This window comes from Balaenoptera acutorostrata, chromosome 16 (genome assembly GCF_949987535.1).
Source record: "Balaenoptera acutorostrata chromosome 16, mBalAcu1.1, whole genome shotgun sequence".
NCBI classification, from domain to species: Eukaryota; Metazoa; Chordata; class Mammalia; order Artiodactyla; family Balaenopteridae; genus Balaenoptera; species Balaenoptera acutorostrata.
The window spans coordinates 24,507,437-24,529,305 of NC_080079.1; the positions used below are offsets into that span (position 1 = coordinate 24,507,437).

At 42.1% G+C, this 21,869-nt stretch overlaps 1 protein-coding gene across 1 annotated transcript in view; it reads right to left on the reverse strand.

Annotated features, from left to right (window-relative positions):
- The window catches only part of SORCS3 (sortilin related VPS10 domain containing receptor 3), a 601,251-nt gene that overhangs the window by 82,951 nt on the left and 496,431 nt on the right, over positions 1-21,869 (reverse strand). The window contains exons 10-13 of the mRNA XM_057531046.1: positions 19,172-19,318; positions 17,520-17,622; positions 12,034-12,110; positions 8,960-9,051 (exon numbers count right to left, since the gene is read on the reverse strand). Of these exons, the coding sequence (XP_057387029.1) occupies positions 8,960-9,051; positions 12,034-12,110; positions 17,520-17,622; positions 19,172-19,318 (419 nt within the window). The remainder of the gene's footprint in view (positions 1-8,959; positions 9,052-12,033; positions 12,111-17,519; positions 17,623-19,171; positions 19,319-21,869) is intronic.

The following is a 21,869-nucleotide window of genomic DNA, read 5'->3' on the forward strand; positions in this document are numbered from 1 at the left end:
GTGCATTGTCTGACCACCCCTCCCGCCCCACCGATATCACCTACATATCTTTATTACAATGCTTCTTACCTGATATTACATACATAGTTTCAAAAGATATGTCTGACTCTCCCACTGAACTGTGATCTTTTTGAGGTCAAAGACCATACTGTTCACTTTTGCATTCCTAAAATTAGCAGAAACACTGGCACATGGTACTATATAAATGTTAAATGAATATATGAATGAAAAAAATAAGAAGTGATTACGGAAACTCTTTTAATCCATCCAATAATTTTTCAAGCGTTACTTACACTGGCATCCATGAATTGGATGTGAATCCCTGTCCCCATTACTAGTCAACCTACTCAGTCCATTCTCTAGGTATTACTTGTCTCTCTATCTTATCCTCTCTTCCCAAATAAACCGATCTTAAAAATTAGAAAGTCAATCTCTTTACCCAGCTAGAAAAACTAGTCTCATGCAATAAGGAGTTTTGTATTTCTGGTATACTGAGGCCTACTTCTACAAACAAAAAGCAGGCAGCGGTTATAAAAGTTTTTATGAGTTCCTAAATTATCAGTATCTGCCTTGACTTTTTATGAACAACTTTACCCAGATATCTTTGACATACAAAAACTATATATTTAAAGTGTATAACTTGATGCTTTGATATAGATAGATAGATAGATAGATAGATAGATAGGGATAGAGTGAAACGTTGGCCACAACGAAGCTGGTTTCTGAGGGGGTGGGAATGGAGGGTGGGCAGGAGGAAGAAGTGAGGAGACGTTGGTCAAAGGTACAAAGTTTCAGTTATGCAAGATGAATGAGTTCTTGGAGATCTAATGTATAGCCCGATGATCTAATGTATAGACAAGTCAATATTGTCTTGACTTTTAAGGACTTGGCCATTTCAACCTTTTTTTTTTTTTTTAATTTTTAATAGGCTGAAGGCTAAATAAACGCTGAAGCTGAACCAGAGGAAGTTGGGCAGATCTGAACTGCTTCTCTTGGAAATGAGTTTCTCAATTCAAAAGTGAAAACAAGAGCATAAATGGGAATGGATTTACCTTTCATGCCATGTACCCTCCTGGTTCCTAAAATAATTGTAGGTATTTCAAAGTATGTCACGGCCACTAACTAGTTAAGTCTGTCTGGTAAGTCCAGAAGGTATAAAAAAGATATTTGTTTAGTTTTTGGTTTGTTTATTTTGATGACTTTGGGTTGATTATTGTCTTGATAGGAAGAAGCCAAAGTGGTTGAAGACCTCTGTCCTTATCTCATTCTCAGAGTTTCCTTACTGATGAAGGTCAGTTATTAACATTAGCAGAAAAAATTGCAGTGAGTGCCACCACATCCCAGGGAAGGAGGAGCCTTCATACCACTGCCATTAACAGGGCAGAGGACAGTCATCTTTACTTTATACATGAAGATAAGACACCACAAAGTAATAGAAACAGAGGGACCATCACAGCCTTCTGAGCTCTGAGTTCTAAGATGTAAGCTCCAAAGAAAAACTAAGCCCAAGGTGGAGAGACAGGGTGTGGAAGATAAAAGCACGCTGTATGAACTGAATCCATATGGAAGGAGTAAAAGCATGGATTAGATGGAAGAATGGGAGCAGCAAAAACACTAGGAAATGCCAACATCCAGGTGGAAAGGCTAGCATACACAGTAACCAAAGTCTAAGGGTGACATAAAATTAGCATAGGCCAGGGGACAGTTCTCCAGAGCCAGGGTGACGAATGAATACTGTGACTATAATTTATGGTCAACGTACCACTAGGAAGCCCAGGTTCGTGCTATTCAGGTGACTTTCTGAGATCAGTAATTTCTAACACCCGAATATTTCATGCCGAGATAATTATTAAAACCAAAACAAAACTCCTAAAGAAACTCCAAAAAAATACATTATAAAATTTAATCTCTTGAGTATCAGAAACTTGGGTCTGTCATTTGTGAGAGCTATTCTTTCAGATGACTAGGAGTTTTCAGATGTTCTGAAGTAACTGTATTGAATGGTAACCCCACGGGACCCACCTTCTCCTCCTCTATTCAATAGCTCATTAATGGCCAAGACAAAGGAATTGGGAATCCCTTATTAGGCCCACAGGTGAAATTGAAATTGATAAGACTGCCAGTACTCAGGGAGACAGGGGTAAAGTTACAATTGACTTCTAAATAGTGACAAGACAGGACTATAGAACCAAAAGAAAACAGAATTCACCTAGCAAATATTTATTGACATCTACCATGTGCCTGGTTGGCAGTAGCCAATGTTCTGGGGATATAGCAATGAACAAGAAAGGGAAGGCCCTAGCTTCAGTGGAACTTACATTCTAGTTTGAGGAGACAAACAATATGTAGATAAATGGATACAAAAAAATATGTTAAAAATAAGTGTCATGAAGACAGTTAAAATAGAGGGATATGATAGAGAGTGAGTGAAGCTACTTTGTATTGAAAATTTAAGAAAGTCCTCCCTGAGGAGGTGACATTTAAACTGAGATCTGAATGATAGTAAGGAATTTGCTATGCAAAGATCAAGGTGAGAGCCATTCTGGAGGGCAGACCTGGTGTGAAATGAAGTTGCTGTATGGGAAGAACAGAAAGATGGTTGGTGGTTGTAGATTACTGGGAAAGGGATTAATAGGAGGAAATGGAGTCAAGAAAATAAGGCTGGGCCAGATTACAAAGGACCTTGTTCCCAGCTGAAATGGGAGAGAGATGATTTGATTTAACCTTTACAAGATGGTTTCTTTGTGGTGAATGGATTGTCAGGCCCCAAAGTTGATGCAAGGAGATGAATCAGTGGGGGAGGCATGGCAATTATAAGAGACCAAGTAAGAGAAGGGGCTTGGAAAATGGTTTTAATAGTGGACATAGAAAGGGATGAAAGGTTGAGGATATTTTTACACGTAAAGTCAGTAGGATTTTTAGGCTATTTTTACAGATGAAGTCAATAGGATTTTGCTTGAACAAAAGAGAGAAGTCACAGACAACATGGATTTGGGGGGTTAAGCAACTGGGAAAGGGAAATGTAAAGAACAGGAGAAGCAAAGCTTTTTGTTTGTTTGTTTCTGTTTGGTCCACATCAAGGTTGAGATGCTTTTTGGATTTCCGTGTTGTAACACTGTCAAGAGGACCTTTGGATGGATGCATCCGGATTTCTGGAGATGGCTCAAAGCCAGGGATGTAGATTTGGCAGTCACTTATAGGAGAGGACCAACTTAAAGCAGAATGCTTCATTAAAATGAAAAAACAAAGAGCCCCACAGCCAGAGAAAGGAAAAAGAGTAACTAATGAGAAGCTCAAGCTGGAAAACAAAAAAAACAAAAAAAACTGAGGTGATTGTCAATCACAAGGTAAATATTTTCCAGCAATGTCCCTATTGTGATAATCAAAGGCACTGTGAGTCTAGCGTGTGTTCACAGACAGGTAGCATGAATAATAAAAGAAATTATCCTTCCACCAGATCCTCAATACTATGTTCAGTTTCATTCATTGTAGAAAACTGACAATCAATGTGATTAGAAGTAAGAAACAAGTTGTTCTAGAAACAGGTTATATGATTTGAAGATAGCTTAGGGGAAAGAAGAATAAGAGCTGAATAATTTACCATCACCTTTTAACTTTTTTAGTAAGAAAGCTTCCAAATAGTTCAACACGCAAAAATAATTCTATCGTTGTCTACGGAAAAGGGGTAACGTCTGTGAATGAAATCAGAGAGAATGTAGATAGATGCATGAAAATATCAATTAAACAATACAGATAGAATAAGGTAAAAAAAGATTTCTATTCTCATAATTGTTCTAAAAAGGAAAGTCAAATATTTGAACAAGAATGTAAGTTCCCAAGTATTTTGTCTTGTCCTTTGGTATATCCCAGCCCCTCTACTAGCGCTGGCTAAATAGTATAGGCTCAATGAATATGTGAGAAATAAATGAACAAATGCATGCAATCTGTCTTAAATTGTGTATCTGATCATTTCCCAGAACTTAGAAAGCCTAGACAGAGCCATCTCTTGAGGTCCTTTATAGGCGTAGGACTCTAAAAATCACATTCATTTCTGGAGCTGACTTACTCTACATAGGTCTGGGCAGCAGAACAAGGACTGATGGACAGAAATTACAAGTAGATTCATTATTGCTCAGCACAAAACAATCTTCCTAACAACTAAAGCCAATATACAGGGTGGAAACTCATTCAAATTGGTCAGCTCTGTGTCGTCCTGGTGAAGTGGGGTGTCACTCTTAGGTGTCACAGAGGTATCTGCTGTAGTATGTGTGAAACTAGACTACTTGCCCTCCAAGACCCTTCCTTACTCTATGCATTGATGACTTTATAATATTGAGGTAAGAGCCACTAAAAGGAACAGAATCTTCCAATAGAATCTGATTCCAACAATCAGAATCCTCCCCGGAACACTCTAGCACAGAAATAGAGTTATAATGGCCATTGAGGATCAATGTTCCTCCCTTTGGTGAGGTGCATTGCTCTATTTTTTATTATCCCAACCGCATGAGGTGATGGCATTGTAGCCACACAGAAGTCCTTCAGAGTAGCACATGCACTTTCGCCTCTGAGAGGCACATATTGGCTGGAGCTATTGTTTTCATGTGAATGTTTCTATGAACAAAACACCAGTGTTCACCACCATTTACAGAAGAGCAAAGGAACAAAAACGGCCAGGTGATGTTTTGTTTCTAGCTTCCAAGAACCTCCCTTTGACAGGAGACACTGACAGCTTGTCAGGGCTAAGCAAACAGTAGGACCCCAGCTTACCCTCCGATGAGCAGCTCTGTCTATTGTGAGTTTTCATTACAGCACTGCATTCCATGGGGCGCCATTGTTCATTTCACTCTAATGCTTCTAAGGTACAAAGGTAATACTGGTAATACTGGATGGAGGGCTTACCTGAAAGAGCACTTAGGTTCTAATCTCAATGCATCTAAATGTACATGGTCACAAGTGGATGGGTTCATTTGTATGCTGTTTTGTCTTCATGCATATCTAGCTACCTATCATTTCAATTTATAGGAAACAGCATGCCTTGTTAGCCTAGCTAACGTTTCCCCAGCTTTTCAATTATGATTCTCATTTTCTCTGAAAGGCGACGTAGTTATTATTTAAATTCGAGAGCCACTATACCCTTGTGGGAGAGTGGGTAGGCCAGTATCTTTTTCCTATGCAAATATATATACATTTGTATATGCTGCCAAAATAACGTCAGTGAGTCTGAGACCTACTACAGAAAAGAACAATGAACTGATCACTTAACCTTTCTTCCACTTCAAATGAGCTCTGTGTTTACCCTGAAGGTTGGTAACTTAATTAGAAGCTACTGGTGATGAAGAAACTGCATTTGAGTTTCACAAGCTTGCAATTCATAAGCCAGCCAGAGACAAAAATCAGTCAAGAAGTTTATAAGGAAACACTGATGATAATGATAAGGTCAGGCCCTTACAGAACACTTACTTAGCCTCGAAAGAAGTACAAAATGCACACGGAGATCAGCTCGGTGCTTTGTGACCACCTAGAGGGGTGGGATAGGGAGAGTGGGAGGGAGACGCAAGAGGGAGGGGATATGGGGATACATGCATACGTATAGCTGATTCACTGTTTTACAGCAGAAACTAACACAACAATGTAAAGCAATTATACTCCAATAAAGATGTTTAAAAAATTAAAAAAACAAAAAAGAATTCCTGAATGAGTAAAGTGCCACTGTTGTTTGCTAGCACATACACTCAGTAGCTGGCACTTAACCGTCACAGGGACTATTTCGGAGAAGGGCATTCACAGACAGGCAAGTAAGCAGAAGTCATGGGTGGTATGTAAGTTCAGGGAAGCATTTGTAGCATTTATGATAAATGACAGCATCAACATCCTTTAAATGGAGAAAATTCTATTTCCAAAGCTTAGTTTGAAAAATCATCTCTAAGCCTTTGTAAATTGAAGTAGGTGAACAAATGGAGGGTAGTATTATCATTACTATTATAAGAGGAAATTCAATGGGATGTAGCTATTTTTCTGAGCTCAATAAATATTTTTTACCAACAAAAGAGATATTTCATGGAATAAGGGGAAACTCAAACTTTGTATTAATGCCTTTGAGAGGCAGGATTTGATCCTACTTACATATCCCTGAGTGAATACTGATTTTCCCAACTTGGATGGTTTCCCTCCAGAAACTCCTTCTAGAAGTGATCAGGCCTCTGGAGAGAAACCACTGCAGAACACACTGAATGGTCAGATGTAAGGATGCTAAGATTCGCCAAAGCCAAAACTTTCTCTATTCCTCTGCTCCATGCCAAATGTACTCTCCTCTCCTGTCACTAAAAAGAAATAACAACAATAGCAAACTCCTGTTTTCCTTAGGACAAGGCAACTTTTGTGTAAAAGTCTCTAAAATTCAACCATGAAGTGAGCGCTAAGTCCCTACCACATGAAGGAGAGAGAGCAGGAGGGTGACAGTCAAGGGTAAGATGGGATTGCCACCCTCTTCTCCCAGGACTTAAGGGGAAGAAATCTGCCAGCTGTATCTGTCTGCAGGGCATTTATCAATTATGTCATTGAGATTTAAATAGAGGTGCTTAGAACACAATGATAATGACTAAGGAATGTTACTTTTCTGGGTTAAAAAACAACAAACTTGTCTTAAGAGTCAAGCTGCCCTCCCTGAGAGTATAAGTCCTACTCAGTCCTCAATAGAGAGAACTCTTCTCACCACAGAGAGAGAGGTCTCGGTAGTAGAAGGAATTACCTACAGATTCAACCTGAACCCCTTAAACTGGCGTTTAAGTTCTTCTGAGGCCTATCCACCATTACTTACTCACATGCTTGATTCCAACCACATACAGTCTTCTGAGCACTCCCTACATCTCCTGAATTCCAGGCTTGGTCAGAGTTTTCCCTTCCCTTGGCTTTCCTCCCATCACTTCTCCTACTCCTGGAATCCTTTTATCAAGGATCAGCCCTCACGTCACCTGCTGCATGAAGACCCCCTCACACACGGGCGGGGGGGCTCTATCCGGCCGCAGGATTCCAGCAATGCACACGGTCAGCATCCTTTCGTAGACATTGCTTAGATTTCCGGTAATATGTGGACTGTCTAAGCTCCTTATCTTGACTATGATCTCCCAGAAGACAGAGACCATGTGATAAGCCTCTGTGTACTCATTAAAGTATCTGGAAATTTGGCAGGTAAAAGAGAAGAGCACCCATGATAGAAACCCAACTTGGTGCTGCAAGGTACTAGCTGTGTAGCTCTGAGCAAAATATTTAACATGTCTGCATTTTAATGCTGTGATAAAAAGAGTACCCACAGGAAAATGCATAGGGTGGTTTCAAGAAGTAACTTAGGTAATTCATGGAAAGGGCCTAGAACAGTGCCTGGAATTTAAGAATCCCTGAGTAATGCTGACTATCATTACTATCAAGTAATTCCACTCTTCTGATACTACCCAAAAATTATAAAATCAGTAGTAAAAGGATGATAAACAATTACATTAGGAACTTTTTCAAGCTCATGCTTGAGGTGGCAGAACAATGTGTGTGTGTGTGTGTTTTGCTTTTGTTTTTTTTTCAACAAACGGCTTTAACTTAATAATTGGCCAAACTAAGAGAAACTTTCTTAAATCATTGCCAAGGTGGCGGAAGCTTGAATTTGGTACCTGAGGATCCTAAGCTGATTTTTTCTTTTCCTGATTACAAACTGATGCTTCTAAGTAAAACTCTTACTCTAAAAGGGTTAGTCTCCCAAAATCAAGGGCCTGGGAGTTATGCCAGCATTGATCTTCCAGCCCATGGTGAATCCCAACAACTGTATTCTAGATAGCATTCCCTCTACTACCAAACATTCACTCTTTCAAATATTCATTCTGCTGAATTTGAAGCCTGAAATTCTTTCCCTTCAGCATATAAACATACACGATACTTATCCATCCTCCGCCAAAAATAAAAACATCTTCATCATCGTTATAATCATCATCATAATAATATATTCTCACTCAACCCTTTGTCTTCCCTGGAGGGTCTTACATACATACACTCAACTGCATTCCATAATCTACTTTCTTGGGAAGAATTATCTACACTGTCTCTACTTTACTTCATTGTTTATCATTCATTCATCCATTCATTCATATATTGCACTCTACCTTTCAACCCCACCTCTCTTGCGAATCTACCCTAACAAAGATCACCAATGACCTCTTACATTGCTTAATTCTAGATTGTTTTTCACTCCGTAAAATCTATTCTGATTATAGAATTTGGTGCTATTGATCACCCCTTCCTTCAGCCTCCATGAAAACATTTCTGCTGTGTTTTTATCTTTTTTGGCTATTTCTCCTTAGCCTCTCCTATAATTTCTTCCTCTGCTCTGCATGTTGGTATTCAACAGTATTCCATAGGAGTCCCTGTTTTCTCCTTTTCGTACCCACTTTCATGAGGCATGCAGCCTACTGACAAGGCTTTAACTACCACCTAATGGCTAGTGACTCCAAATCTAGAGTGTCATCCCAGACCTCTCTCCTGACCTTCAGATGAACGTATCTGACAACTAATCTTCATCTCTGCTTGAATATTCCTAGATATCTCAACTTCAACTGATCTAGAACTGAACTTAGTATTTGCTACATGCACCTAACCCTCTTCTTACAGCAATGTCCAGCTCCTGTATTTTGGATTCTTAATCTTGGCTGCTTGAACTTGAAGTTCCTTCCTGCTCATTTCTGGCTCATCTGAGCACCCATTCCTGCCACCCCACTGTATTCATTATACTTCCCCATCTAAATCACTGGTCTTCTACTGTTACCAAAGAGTTGGATGATGTAATGTACATCAAATGGATGGATGGATAAAGAAATGGATGAAGAAATGGGTAAAATGGGTAGAAAATCATGCAGAATAACTTGTCCCAACCTTTTCCACTAAAAAGTTGCTCATTAACAGGGTAGGGAGCTGTCCTTACCACAAATGCCTGACTGGCAGAGGTGTGTGTTTCATGGCCACGAGGGCGCCACCCCAGTCTAGGAACCAGACATTGTACTCTTCATCAAAGATCTGGAACAACAACAACAATAACAATCATAGCAACGCCTTACATTTGCATAGTGCTTGACAGTTTACAAAGTTTTTCACATATATTGTTTCATCTAGATTCTGCCCCTTCCAACAAGCCTATCAGGAAGTTTGGCAAGTAATGTCATCCCCATTTAATAGATGAGGAAATGGGCTTGTAGAGAACAAATAATTGTCCCTCGGCTACTCAAATGGCATTTCCAGGGCTCTTTCCCCTAGTACTGTGAGCCAGTGTGCCACAAGAAGTTCAGGCAACAAGACGCGTGCTCAACTAGATAACTCAATGGAAAATATGACTTCAAAAAACTTCCCCATCTTTTCATCTTACTTACTAGTAAGTAGTAACTTACTACTCAGCTTTCTCTTTCTCATCTTTTCAAATGAGACGTTTGCTAATTTATAAATGGTCTGTGTCTTTCTCATCTTTTCAAATGAGACGTTTGCTAATTTATAAATGGTCTGTGTCTTATAAGCATTTATAATGTTTATACATTATCTATGAATTTAAAGGACAATTTCTTTTAGACCTGCAGACATTATGATCTATGTGATGACTGAGTTCTCAGACTTAGCCACCACCTCCTAAGTTCCCATGCAAGTTGGATGAAGACTTAAGTTTAGTGCTAGGGGATCCTCACTGTAAATGCTCACTGGGACACCATGCTTCCTTGGACCCAGAGTTACTGATTCTTTGATTTATTTGTCCATTACCTATTCATCCATCCACTCACTCATTCACTCATTCAGTGATCCATCCATCCATCTACATAGGCATTCACTAGGCACCTACCATGATGCAAGTCTCAGAGCCTTAGCTTAGACCTAACCCCACATATAGCAACACTTCTACAATTTATGACTTTTAAGTCTCCAGCCTAAGACAGGAAAAATATTTCTCCACCAGAGAACCAGTTTTCTCCTCTAGATCATCTAGAGGAAAGTGGAATTGGAGACTTCCTCTAGCTCTTAACCACTAATGGTGGCTCTTACAGCCTGGATGGAGAGGTTGGGATGGTGGGTTAAGTGAGAAGTACTAGAAGGGGTAAGAAAGTATAAGTAGACTTAAAAGGGAGAGAATCGGAGGAGTGGTGTCTCCTGTAAACATGCCCTAGGGAACACCACAGAGAAAAGTAAATGGACTCTCAGGCCTAAACCTGTCAATTGGTTTTATTTCTCATATTTGCCTTTAAATGCCCACACTAATGGTGAGCCTTAATGCACAAAAGACTTAAGGGATATTCATTTATATGTCAGACATAAACATAGACTCTGAGCCTGTAATGCTAGCTTTTCTCTGCAGAGCTCAAAGCCACATAATAGAAACACTGGACTGAAGTCTGAGGGTAAGGACTACAGGAAGATTCTTCGTGCTGAGGAGGAGAGAGAAGTTATTTTCTTCACACTTTCCTCTCTGTTGTATCATTTTGGCCACGGCTAACTCCTGCCCTGTCCAGCAATGTAGTGGAAGCTGGAATCCTTAGCTGTTTGGGAAAAGAGAAAAGAAAACCAAAGTGTTGACAACATAAGGAAGGAATGTAACAGTGGCCACCTGGCCAGGTGAGCTATTTCTTGTGTTGGAGGGACAATGGTTTGTCTGTTGGGAGTTTCTAGACCAGAAGAGTTTACATTCCAGTTTCTACCCCATTCGGCACTTGTAAGAGAGTATCTTATATTTTGAAGGTATGTTCTTATTTATGTGTCTGTTCCTCATCTACTTGATTCCCTTGTGGGCAGGAATCTTAACTTATTCTTTGTTGTAGGCCTTACAGTAGTTAATATAGGACTTGTGTCTAGTAGGTCCTGGGTAATTTTTTTTGGACAGTGGTAGTAGTGACAGTGGTGGTAATGGGGGTGGCAATGATGATGTTGGTGATGGTGATGATAATCTTCACTAAGGGACCCAAACAGAAGCTTGTGCAAGTAGATTTCAGATGGTGGCTTCACCTTCATCACTAAGACATTTAGTGCTCTTCCTTTGTCTTCCTCAGATAGAAACCTTCTCATCTTTAAGACTTAGTAAAATGTCACCTCTTCTTGTGAAGCCTTTCCCAGTTTCCCCAAGTAGAATCAATTCCTCCCTCTTCTCTGCAAGCTAATAATGCCACTAAATTAACACAATCACTCTAAACTACAGTTAGTTATTTATGAACCTGTTTCCTCTGCTTAATTCTGAGCTCCATGAGGAAAGGGACTCCAAAGTATTCAACTGCCTGCTCAGGTCTATACTTGACATCCAGTTGACACTGTATAAATCTGTGTTGTCCAGTATAGTAGCCACATGAGACAATTTAAATTTAAATTGATTAAAATAAATAAAATAAAACATTCAGTTCCTCTGTCACGCTAGCCACATTGCAAGTGTTCAATAGCCACATGGGACGGTATAGATGCAGAACATTTTCATCATTGCTCAAAGTTCTACTGGACAGTGCTGCAAGAAAAAGTGTGTAAAATTGAATTAATTTTTCATGTGGTCATGTAACTATTACGCTGTCTCATACTTAATGAAAGATGGGCCTACATAATACTGAAGCCATCACAGACTTCCACGGCTTTGCTGGTCTTAGCATTCTACCGCCTTCCTCTTGTAGATAAAGAAACAGATCCAGAAAGGTAAAGAGACCTACTTGCCAAGACCCCGTGGCACAATAATGATAGAAACTCTTTTATTGGCTGCATCTACTCACACCGGCACGGTTAATTAGCATCTGGTGACTGTTCCATACATGTTGCTGAATGAAAGAATGAACAAATCGGGAAAATCCCAGTTTTTCTTATTCCCTGCCCAGCTCTTCCCATTTTACCCCATTGCCCATCTAATCTGCCAGCTACATTGACCAAATAGAAGAGCTGCTTCAATTTTTTTGCACCCAAAAAGTCATAACAAGCCTGAGAATCTATAAGAAAGATGTCAGCAGAACTTGCCCTAAATGGCTCCTCCCTGTCCCCGAATCTCCCAGTTACCTGTCTCCATGTGTTGCCCCCATCGGAAGAGATGAACACGCTGATATCAGTATATGAGAGCTCTGGACCAATGTTGCCTGAAACAGAAGCAGATCGTTTGAAATTGTCAGGCAGTTTACAGATTACGTGTGTTTGGGGTTGGGTGAAGGGGTAGCAGAGAGTAAAGATTTTCCAAGTTATTTTTAGAATAGATTCATACAGTCTGTCTTTGATGCCATATGAAAAACCCAGCAGGAAGATAACCTAACATGGGAAAAAATGAATAAATAAATAATATGACAGGGATGCATCTTTAACTGGTAACACTCAAAGGCCAAATATTGATAAGCTTGGACCTCTTGAACTACTCATTCATACCATTAATCTCTTCAAAATTAATCTTGATGGTGGCAAAGAGAAGAGTAAACAATCATGCTGCCTCTAGGGACACCTTCCTCCTCATGTATAACTTTAGCCTATGAAAAACTGGTGTGTGCATGAGTGTGTGTGTGAGTGTGTATGTGTATGTGTGTGTTTCCAAGTTAAACTTGCCAATATGTTTCCTGAGTGCCAGGCAGTTGAGTAATCCATTAGTATAGGCAGTTGAGTAATCCATTACTATAGACTATGTAACCAAAATTATACAGTGCCCAAAAGAATATGACAATATTCAGCAGACCATGGCCATCCAGCATGGCAGGAGAAGTCACCTGGTTTATGCCTAGCCTGACCACACTTACTGCCTTTATCCCTTCACACCGTTTTTTCCTCTCCCCTTCTTTTTCTTCCCCTTGTATTAATACTTCATCACCTTGTGGTTATGTTTATTAAAAAAAAGGAAGTGGTTAAGATTTCCTAGTCTACCTATATTGCCCAAGTTTGCCCACACAGCCCCCGTGCCCAGAACAGTGCCCCAAACTTAGAAGCGAGTTGCTCAATAAATAACTGTGCAACAAATGAATGAGTAAACAAATGAATGAATCATGTTCTGATGTTGATGTGCATTTGGGGAGGTCTTGAGAAGCAGGAAAAGTACCCTAAACATGTAAGAATTTATCACTGAGGCTGATATTTTTTCTTTAAAAATAGCATGAAGGGAATGTTAGCTCCCTTCACATTAGTAGCCTAAATAAGAGCACAATAAAAATGCAATAATGAAAATGTTAATTGAGCTCCTGACATTTAATGCTTCAAAATGAGAATTTAAAGGCAGGCTACAGCTTGTCAAGCTCTCATCAGCATCAGGGAGCACACAGCTAGCCAACTTTTTTTGACACTAAGGCTTCCAAAAATAACCCTGGGGCTCAGGGCTCAGGCAGCCAGTTTCAGTGGAGTGGGGACAGGCATGGTGAGCGGCTCTGAGGAGCTATGTCTGGAATTTGGAATTCAGCTCTTCAGATCCAGGTTTTAGAAGACACAGATGAAGAAAGAAAAGAGGGACGGGGCAGAAAATGTCAACTTGAGTCTTTTAATGATGGTTGCCTGGGACATTGTGCTAAGAAGGATCCTGAAGCCATATTTGGTTTCAACAGAATAGAGTACGGTGATCTATTAGTAACGTCTACCAAGGGTGGTAGAGAGAGGGGGAAGCAGGTATAAAGTCCCCCTAGAGCTGGAATCTGCCAGCCCTGTCATGGCTTCTTAGGCTCTGTCTCATCACCTCTTACCCTCTTCAGGAGCTGGTTCTGCCTACATCTTAAGCCTCTCTTTCAAAGCTCGACCCAGGTTGATTTTGGAGGCGGGGTGGTGGTGAGAATCCAAGGCTCCCAGTGAAGACTGTTTTGGAAGTATCTTGGGTCAATTGAAAGGATCCCTGAAACAAATGCTGCTGATCACAGGGACCAGAAAGTCAGTTCCCAGAGGAAAGGACAGACAAGAGGTGTCCAGGATGATTTGATCTTTGAACATGTTCAGTCCCTAAGTGGACCTGTGGGAAGGAAACCTCCGATAGGGAGAGCCAGGGTTATGGCGTCAAAGAAGGAAGATCTGAATAATGTGCCTCACTGGCTAAAGCAGAACTGGAGGGGGGCTTCCCAAGGTGGCCTCTAGCCAGATTGGAGGAAGAGGTAGCTGGTCCCCGCTGAAGTGATGTGATAGGAGAGAGAAATGGGGAGAGGGATGGAGAACGGGGAGCTCCTCTCAGCAACAGCTTAGCTTGGAAATCAGAGAGGTGTCGCTGCCCTTTTGGGCATTTGTAAACAACACACTTTTAAGCCCTATGTCCTCCCAGGGCTACCTTTCTCTGCTCCTTAGGTAGACACGTGTAAAGGTAAGAGAGAAAGAGACAGACCGAGAGAGAGAGAGAGAGAGACAGAGACAGAGAGAGAGAGAAAGAGAGAAACTTTTAACATCCTCTGGGGTTAGAGATGCTTCTCTCACCACCACTGATGCCCACTCAGGGTGATTAAGTGCAGGGGGAAGCAGACAGCGCACAAGCCACTGCAGGAAAGGAAAGCACCTCCATGGAGGGGACAACGCAAGGGTACGAACATTCAGAATGTATAGGAAGCATGGCAGGGAGCCTGGGGTAGCTGTGGAGTGGGCATGTGAAGAGGCTCGGGGCTAGGTCTGGCTGAATGGCTACTGGACAGACTAGACTTGGAGCCAGAGGGAGTGTGAGTGAGGGCACAACACCTGTCCCCCTGCCCGCCATCCTTCATCTGTAAATCGAGGACAAGAGTAATCGCCTTTTCTACATCATGGGGCCATTGTGCAATCAAGGCAAGGAAAGTGCTTTGCACACCTTAAGGCCCTGGGAGGATGTGAGGCCTCGACTACTAGCTTGAAACCACAGCGGTAAGGACGGTAAGAACCCTAGTGCTTCTGATGGCTAAAAGCAACTGCCAGACTCTCCAGACTGGAATTCCATCTGCCTTCTGAGACGGCCTCAACAGGAGTTTGAGATGAATCCCCAGGTGTCCTGTCATCCGCACAGCTTCCGGGAGCCCTCATCTCAGTGAGAGGTGGAAGGACGCAGTGAGCAGTGAGGAGTGGAGAGGAGAGAGGCCAGGGTCACTGACACCTGAAGGCAGGTGAAATGCATGGATGTGGAAAAGGATCCTGGAGAGACGGGCTCCATTCAGGCCAATGAAGCCATCCTAGGATAACTTCGTAATTATCCTCCCGATAGCGAACAGCCTCCCAGGGAGAGCTGGCAAGCAGGGTAAGGAGAAGCTGGGAATGAGAAGGCATGTGCCGGTGACCTAGCACTGGCTTTTCAGCAGGATCTTGTCAGCTGTGTTATGTCCCTCTCAATGCAAAGCACCGTACAAAGTTACAAGAGTGACAAAAGGAGAGAAACGGAATTAGTAAATTCTCATGTATATGGACAAAAAAGTTTCAAAATCCAATCTTTAATGTCTATGTGTCTGTTAGTTTATAAAGACTTAGCACTAGAGTAATTTAGAGGCACGTGATGGTCTCAGGTAATAACAACCACAACTAACCTACCTGACTATGCTCTGAGCCCTCAGCGGGATCTTCCATCTCTAATTCTCTTTTTTTTAAAAAAATAAATTTATTTATTTATTTTTGGCTGTGTTGGGTCTTCGTTGCTGTGTGCGGGCTTCTCATTGCGGTGGCTTCTCTTGTTGCGGAGCACGGGCTCTAGGCACGCGGGCTCAGTAGTTGTGGCTCGCGGGCTCTAGAGCTCAGGCTCAGTAGTTGTGGTGCACGGGCTTAGTTGCTCCGTGGCATGTGGGATCTTCCCGGGCCAGGGCTCGAACCCGTGTCCCTTGCATTGACAGGCAGATTCTTAACCACTGCGCCACCAGGGAAGCCCCCCATCTCTAATTCTTACAACACACTCACAAGGCAGGAAAAAGAAAAAAACAAAAAACTTCATTTGCAGATGAGGAAAATGAAGCTCCGAGGTTAAAGAACTAAGCCAAATTCATAAGGCTCATAAGTGTCAGAGGTCAGCTTGGAAAGCAGGACTACAGGGTTCCTGAGTGCATTCATTCATTCCGTGGATACAGAGTGAATGCATATTATTTACGGATTCTATTGAAGGAGATGTGCAAACCATACTCTCCTGGTGTAAGAAGAGCAGTTCTAAATTTCTGTAACATTAACAATGATAATAGGTGACATGTATTGAGCATTCGATATGTCCTAGGCACTGTTCTGAACACTTGAAATCCATTGCTTCATTTAATACCCCAATTCCATTATGTTGGTATTATTATTCCCACTTTGCCAATGAAAACACCAACGTTCAGAGTGGTTACGGCACATAAAACAATGCCCTGGGCCCTGGGAGGGGCCTCACACCCTCCCAGGGCCTTAAGGCACGTAGAACGATGCCTGACTACATAGTTAGCGTTTATATTTTATTACTGATTACCATTGTCCAGCGTTCCTTCCACTCCAGCCCGGGGTCTCCTATAGGCCTTGAAGAGAGGCAGAGGGCACAGCAGTCCCAGAGCTGGGAGGTCCAGTCGGCATGGATGATGGTATGTGGGGTTCCCTCCCCCCAGCCAGGAGAACACCAATAGAGCCTGCCCTCATCTCTCACTGTCCTGGGCTCCCTGAAGCCAGTGGTGTTAAATATGGTGTCTCCAGTTCCTAACGGGTGGAGGGGAGTAGGCTGAGGTGTCAGAAGGCTATGCTAGCTGTCAACCCGATTCGAGTGGATGGTCACTGGTGGTGTTAAAAAGTTCATACAGTTGGAGGCTTGGAGAAGGAAGTCATGTCTACGAGAGCAGTAATTCCAGCGGCTGGAGCTTCAGGTTGATGAGAGAAAACAGACGAAACCATCTCAGCAAGTTGCTGTGAATTTTTCTGCTTTCGTTAGAAAAATAGCTGCCTCATAGCAGAGCTCTAACTTCGAAGATTAGAGGCCTGCCTTGCTTTATGCCATCAATGTATTCCTGAAAAGGTGTGTGGCAATCAAATGCATGCTAATGAGAGCATTTTCCCCCAGAGACTTTCATTTTCATCTCGGAGTTGTTTTATCTTCATTTCTGATAGATGTTCAGTGGACAGTGGTTCCAACAATACACACTGGAGATTTTCTGCCCTTTCCCCCAGGCTCTCAGCCAAGTGGTTAATCATGTGTAAACCAACCTTTACATGCACCAGAGACCTCCTGATTAAAAACAGCTCTGGGGTGAAACCCTTTGTAAAGAATCCTGTGTAAAAAGAAAACTACCCCAACTTACACTTGGTGAGCTAGGAAGTTCATATATCATGTTTTCTTAAAGTAAGAATTCCCTATTACAAACAACCTTTCTGATCTATCAGTTGACTTGGAGAGGAACTCTGGCCTCTTACTAAGCACAGGCTACTGCCTTGTGACCACGTGAGATGTTGCATTTACCAAAAGTTGCAAGTGTCTGGAGCTCTTTTACTGGGTTATTAGATTGGCCTTGGAGTCCCACAGATCTTGCCTATTTTCTGGGAAGAGTGCCCATAGCTTTTATCTGATGCTCAAATGATTCCAAAGAGGTCATAACATATTCCAGAAGCCCTCAGTGAGGAAGAAGCCCAGGGAACGTCTTCCTTACCTGTGGCCACCACGAGCCCTGGAGCCGTCTCCTTGCTGGAGATCCTCCCTGAGGAATACGGATTTTCGGAGATCTGCAAGTGTAGGTGCAGGGAGCAGAAGGGCTAAAACAGAGGAGGAGAAAGTAGCTTCGTTCCAGGAAACTCCTGACATGCACCCCTGCCCCACCAGATGTGGGGCTCCCAGGTGTTCAGCTTCCAGAGACAGTAAGGATTGGATGTGAGCCACTCACTTAGTTTGGGGCACAAGTCATCTCTCCCCGAACAGCTGATATGTTCACATCGGAAGCTGCCCTGAGCACCATTCATAGGCCCCTTCCTGTCCCTGTTCCTGTCACAATTGTAGGCTTCCCCTCTCTTCCTCACCCCTACCCCATCCATCAAGGTCCAGTTCATGGTCAGCCTTATGAAGCCTCCCAGACCATTCCTTCCCACAGGATGACACTGATCTTCTCCCATCACTGACCTTGGCCATCATGCTCTGCTTCCTGGAGCTCTAACAGGCCACTGGGAGCAGTGAAGCGGGGAAGTTAAGTGAGACAGTCTCAGGCCCTCTACCCTCTTCTTCAACCAGATGGTCCCTATTTCTGCTTTATGTATTTGGTTCCTGTTTATAATTTTACTCTGAATTTTACTTAAAATGTTTGAAGCCATTATTTGAAACTCATATAAGTTTGTGTTCTTTATTCATTTACTTATTTATCCCTTTTTGAGTTTCTTTAAAAGGATTAGGGATTTATAGACACCATATAATAAAAATAAATGAATTGTGAAATCGGGGAAAGGAGAAAATTAGGTTAATACAATAAGATGAATCCATGGGTAAGGTTCGGGGAAAAAAATTCTTGCTGTGACCAGTTCTTGCATGTAGGCAGGCATCTGTCTCTGACCTTCCTAGTACCGCAAATCAGAAGCAAGGAGCTGGACTGAAAACTACAAAAGGGGAAAGGCCCTGTTAATCCTATTTACCACTATATTCCCAGATTTTAACATAATGTCTAGAATATTCAGTAAGTGGCAAAAGGCAACTTTTTTTGCAAAGGGGAAACATAACCATTTCTGGGACCTTAGAAAATTTTCTCAAATAGGTTCTCTTTAAGAGGGCACTGAGAGTTGTGAATTTCACTGTTAATTATCTGTCTTCCCTCCTCACATGGAGTTGCACCCCCATGGTGCCTACCCCAATATTCCATACAGCTGGAACCCTGGGAATGCTGAGAGATTAACTCTGTCTCATGTGGACATACCAGCCTGACATTCCTTGGGCTTCCAAGGCAAATTTTGCTTACCTTGCCCACCATCAAGCACTTGTCATCAAGCACTGTATCATACCAGCATCAGCTAATAGGTATTTACCACTACTGAGCTCTGTCTGGGACCCTTGGGCACAGGCTCTTTCTCTTATGTTTCTTCATCTTCCTAGGAGTTGGAGCACATAGTATATTCTCAGTAAAGGTTTGTGGAATTCAACTGAACTTTCCATCCAAGTGATATGGCAGTCTGGGTCCACAGGTCAATGCCCTGGGACCTGTAGGAAATCCCTGCTCAGCACCAGCCAAGATCCTAAGCCCTCCTGGATGGAAGAAAGCCCCCGGTGGAGCATCCCCAGGTAACCAGCCTGCCCTGTGGTCTCACATGAGACCGGGGGACTGACCAGCAGGCAGTGTACTGGGCTTCCTCTCAGGTCCACGTCTGGAGCTTGCAGGAGGCGCCAATCCCTGCCCTTGTTGTAAGTGATGTATGTCTTCACTTGGCCATCCACCTTCTTGTTTGCCAGGAATATCCCTTTGATACCTGCTACCTAGGAAAAAGGGCGAGAGATGGAGAACCATGTTGGGCCAAAATCCCTATAGTTTTGGAGAGGCCCTGGAAGAAACCCCAGCATTTTCCACAGCATGTTGGGGGTACAACAGAGGAAAAGAGGAGGAACATGGTGAGAAATGTCAGGTGCCACGTGGTCTCCAAAAGAAGTTTAAGTTCATCTCTGCTCCCTCCACCCCCGCAAACCAGACGCCCCATTCCCCTATTATTCATCTGCTTTGCCCTACTCTACAGGTCTCTGCTCTTTGTTCAGAGGACTTTATCCTTAATTAACTATCAACATTCCCTCTGGGGTGGGAGTGGTTGATAACAACTGAAGGAGTTACTCCTTCTAGAGAACATTTGGGATTAACAGATACAGGCTACTATATATAAAATAGATAAACAACAAAGACCTGCTGTGTAGCACAGGGAACTATATTCAATATCTTGTAATAACCTATAATGGAAAAGAATCTGAAAAAGAATATATATATGTATATATACATACATATATATGTATAACTGAATCATTTTGCTGTATACTTGAAATATTGTAAGTTAACTATACTTCAATAAAAATTTAAAGTAAATAAATAAAAACAGAGGACATGGGATTTTGCTCAGGAGGGGCTTGTTGACAGGTTTTCAAGGCATCAAGGTATAATCTGTAATGGCAGAAGTCCAGGTGTCCTGGTTAATAGTGAGGTGGATATTTCGGGGCAGGTGACCCAGCTTGGCGACCTGGCGCCTATCTCTGGCTGTGCCACCAGCTCACTGTGTGACTTTGGATAATTCCCATATTATCTTGGGTCTCAGCCAATGGTCACTTAGAAAGAGCCCTTCCCTTCCTTTTTTCCCCTCAGTCAGCTGGCAAAGGATACAACAGATAATGTAGAGCACTCTTGCCAGATTTCCGATGTATCGGGATTTGCATACCCTTGATATTCTGAAGGAAGAAGAGCACCACCACAAAACAAGTAGCTAGAGAATGAGGACATTTATGATCCAGAAGCGTTCGAGAGTAAGTACAGATTTGACTCACTTTTATTTCTTCTCTGCCTACATATGGGCAATAAGAAGAGATATTTAGAATGACAGCAATCTATGTCAAAGAAACATTCCCTTGACTTCTGGTTCAAGTTCCAGGATTTTCCAAAGGAAAGGTAATTCAAATTGTTTAAATATTTATATATAAATAAGAGGTAGAATGGCAGGTTTTCTGGATTACACTCAGATACCTCAAAATTTTAACTGTACTTATCCCCATTATTTGAGGGTCATCATGAATTGAGGTTTACTGCAGTTCTGAGAGCATGCCAGTGGGAACAAAGGGAAGGAATTTCACAGAAGTGAGTTCTTTTTTTAAATGACATAATTTACCTGATGAAATGAGAAGTGCTTTTTTTTTTTTTTTTTTTAAAGTAACCTGACTGTCCTTGAAAGAGAATAGAGAATGCCAACCCAAATACAAAACAAGAAACAACAACAAAAATGGACAGAGGATGTCAGGAGGAGAACAGTGCTATCTGGGAAGGACACCACCAGGGGGATTTGACAAAAGCCCAGCGATGGAACTGATTAGATTCCTAATGTGAACAGAGGGTGGGTAAGGACAGAAGCCAAGGTGGGGAGAGGGGCAGTGTTGTCAGAGTTATGCCCTTCCCCAGAGGTACCCTCCCTGCCCTAGCTGCTTAAAGTCAGTGCCATTTCAGGAAGGCCAGCACCTTACACACCCATCCAAGGGCTGTGAGGCCCTCAGATCACCTCGGTCTTTAAAACCAACTGCGAAGTTGTTTCTCTCAAACCCAATTACCAATAATTCCTCACAGAAAATGGAATCTGTGTTTCCTTAGAACCTTCTGCCTGATGGAGGCCTTTTGTTATTCTCTTTAGACATAGAGCTGGTGTCTTTTCTGATGGATCACCAGATAATGATTCCATAAAACTCTTTCCCCTAAGCCAGCCGCCTGCCCCCAACACGTACCCAGGGCCTTGATATCGAATTTCTAGAACATATACAGGTCAGAATCAGACTCCTGTCTGTCACAATCCCCTGCCTCCTAGCTCGATACATTCTAGCATGAATTACGAGCCACTTAGCTGCTTCTTGTGTTATTCTGGATGAGCATGTCTGGAAAATATAATATGCCAATATTACATTACCATATTCCCACTAAGAACTCCACCACTCAGATGGCTATTTTCTGTGCGCCTCACATAGTCTGAGAGCAAAATCAGGAGAATGGAGACTGAAAATACATAGAAGGGGAGATTTTGAAGGAACCCATCTGCACCTCTGAAGGTGTTTCTCCTACAGTTGCACATAATGCCAAAGCAATCTCAGTTCTGTCTGCCTGTCTGGAAAAAAAAAAAAACCAAAAGATAACACACTTCCCATTTGTATTTGGATTGTTCAAAGCCCTTACATTATTGCTGAGTTGCTTCTTGGCTCCATCTCTTGTGTAAATGGACTATAAGTTTGGAGGGCACTTTGTTTTCTGTATCCTAGGCCAATAGCTTTCAAACTTTTCGATTGCAACCCAAGTATG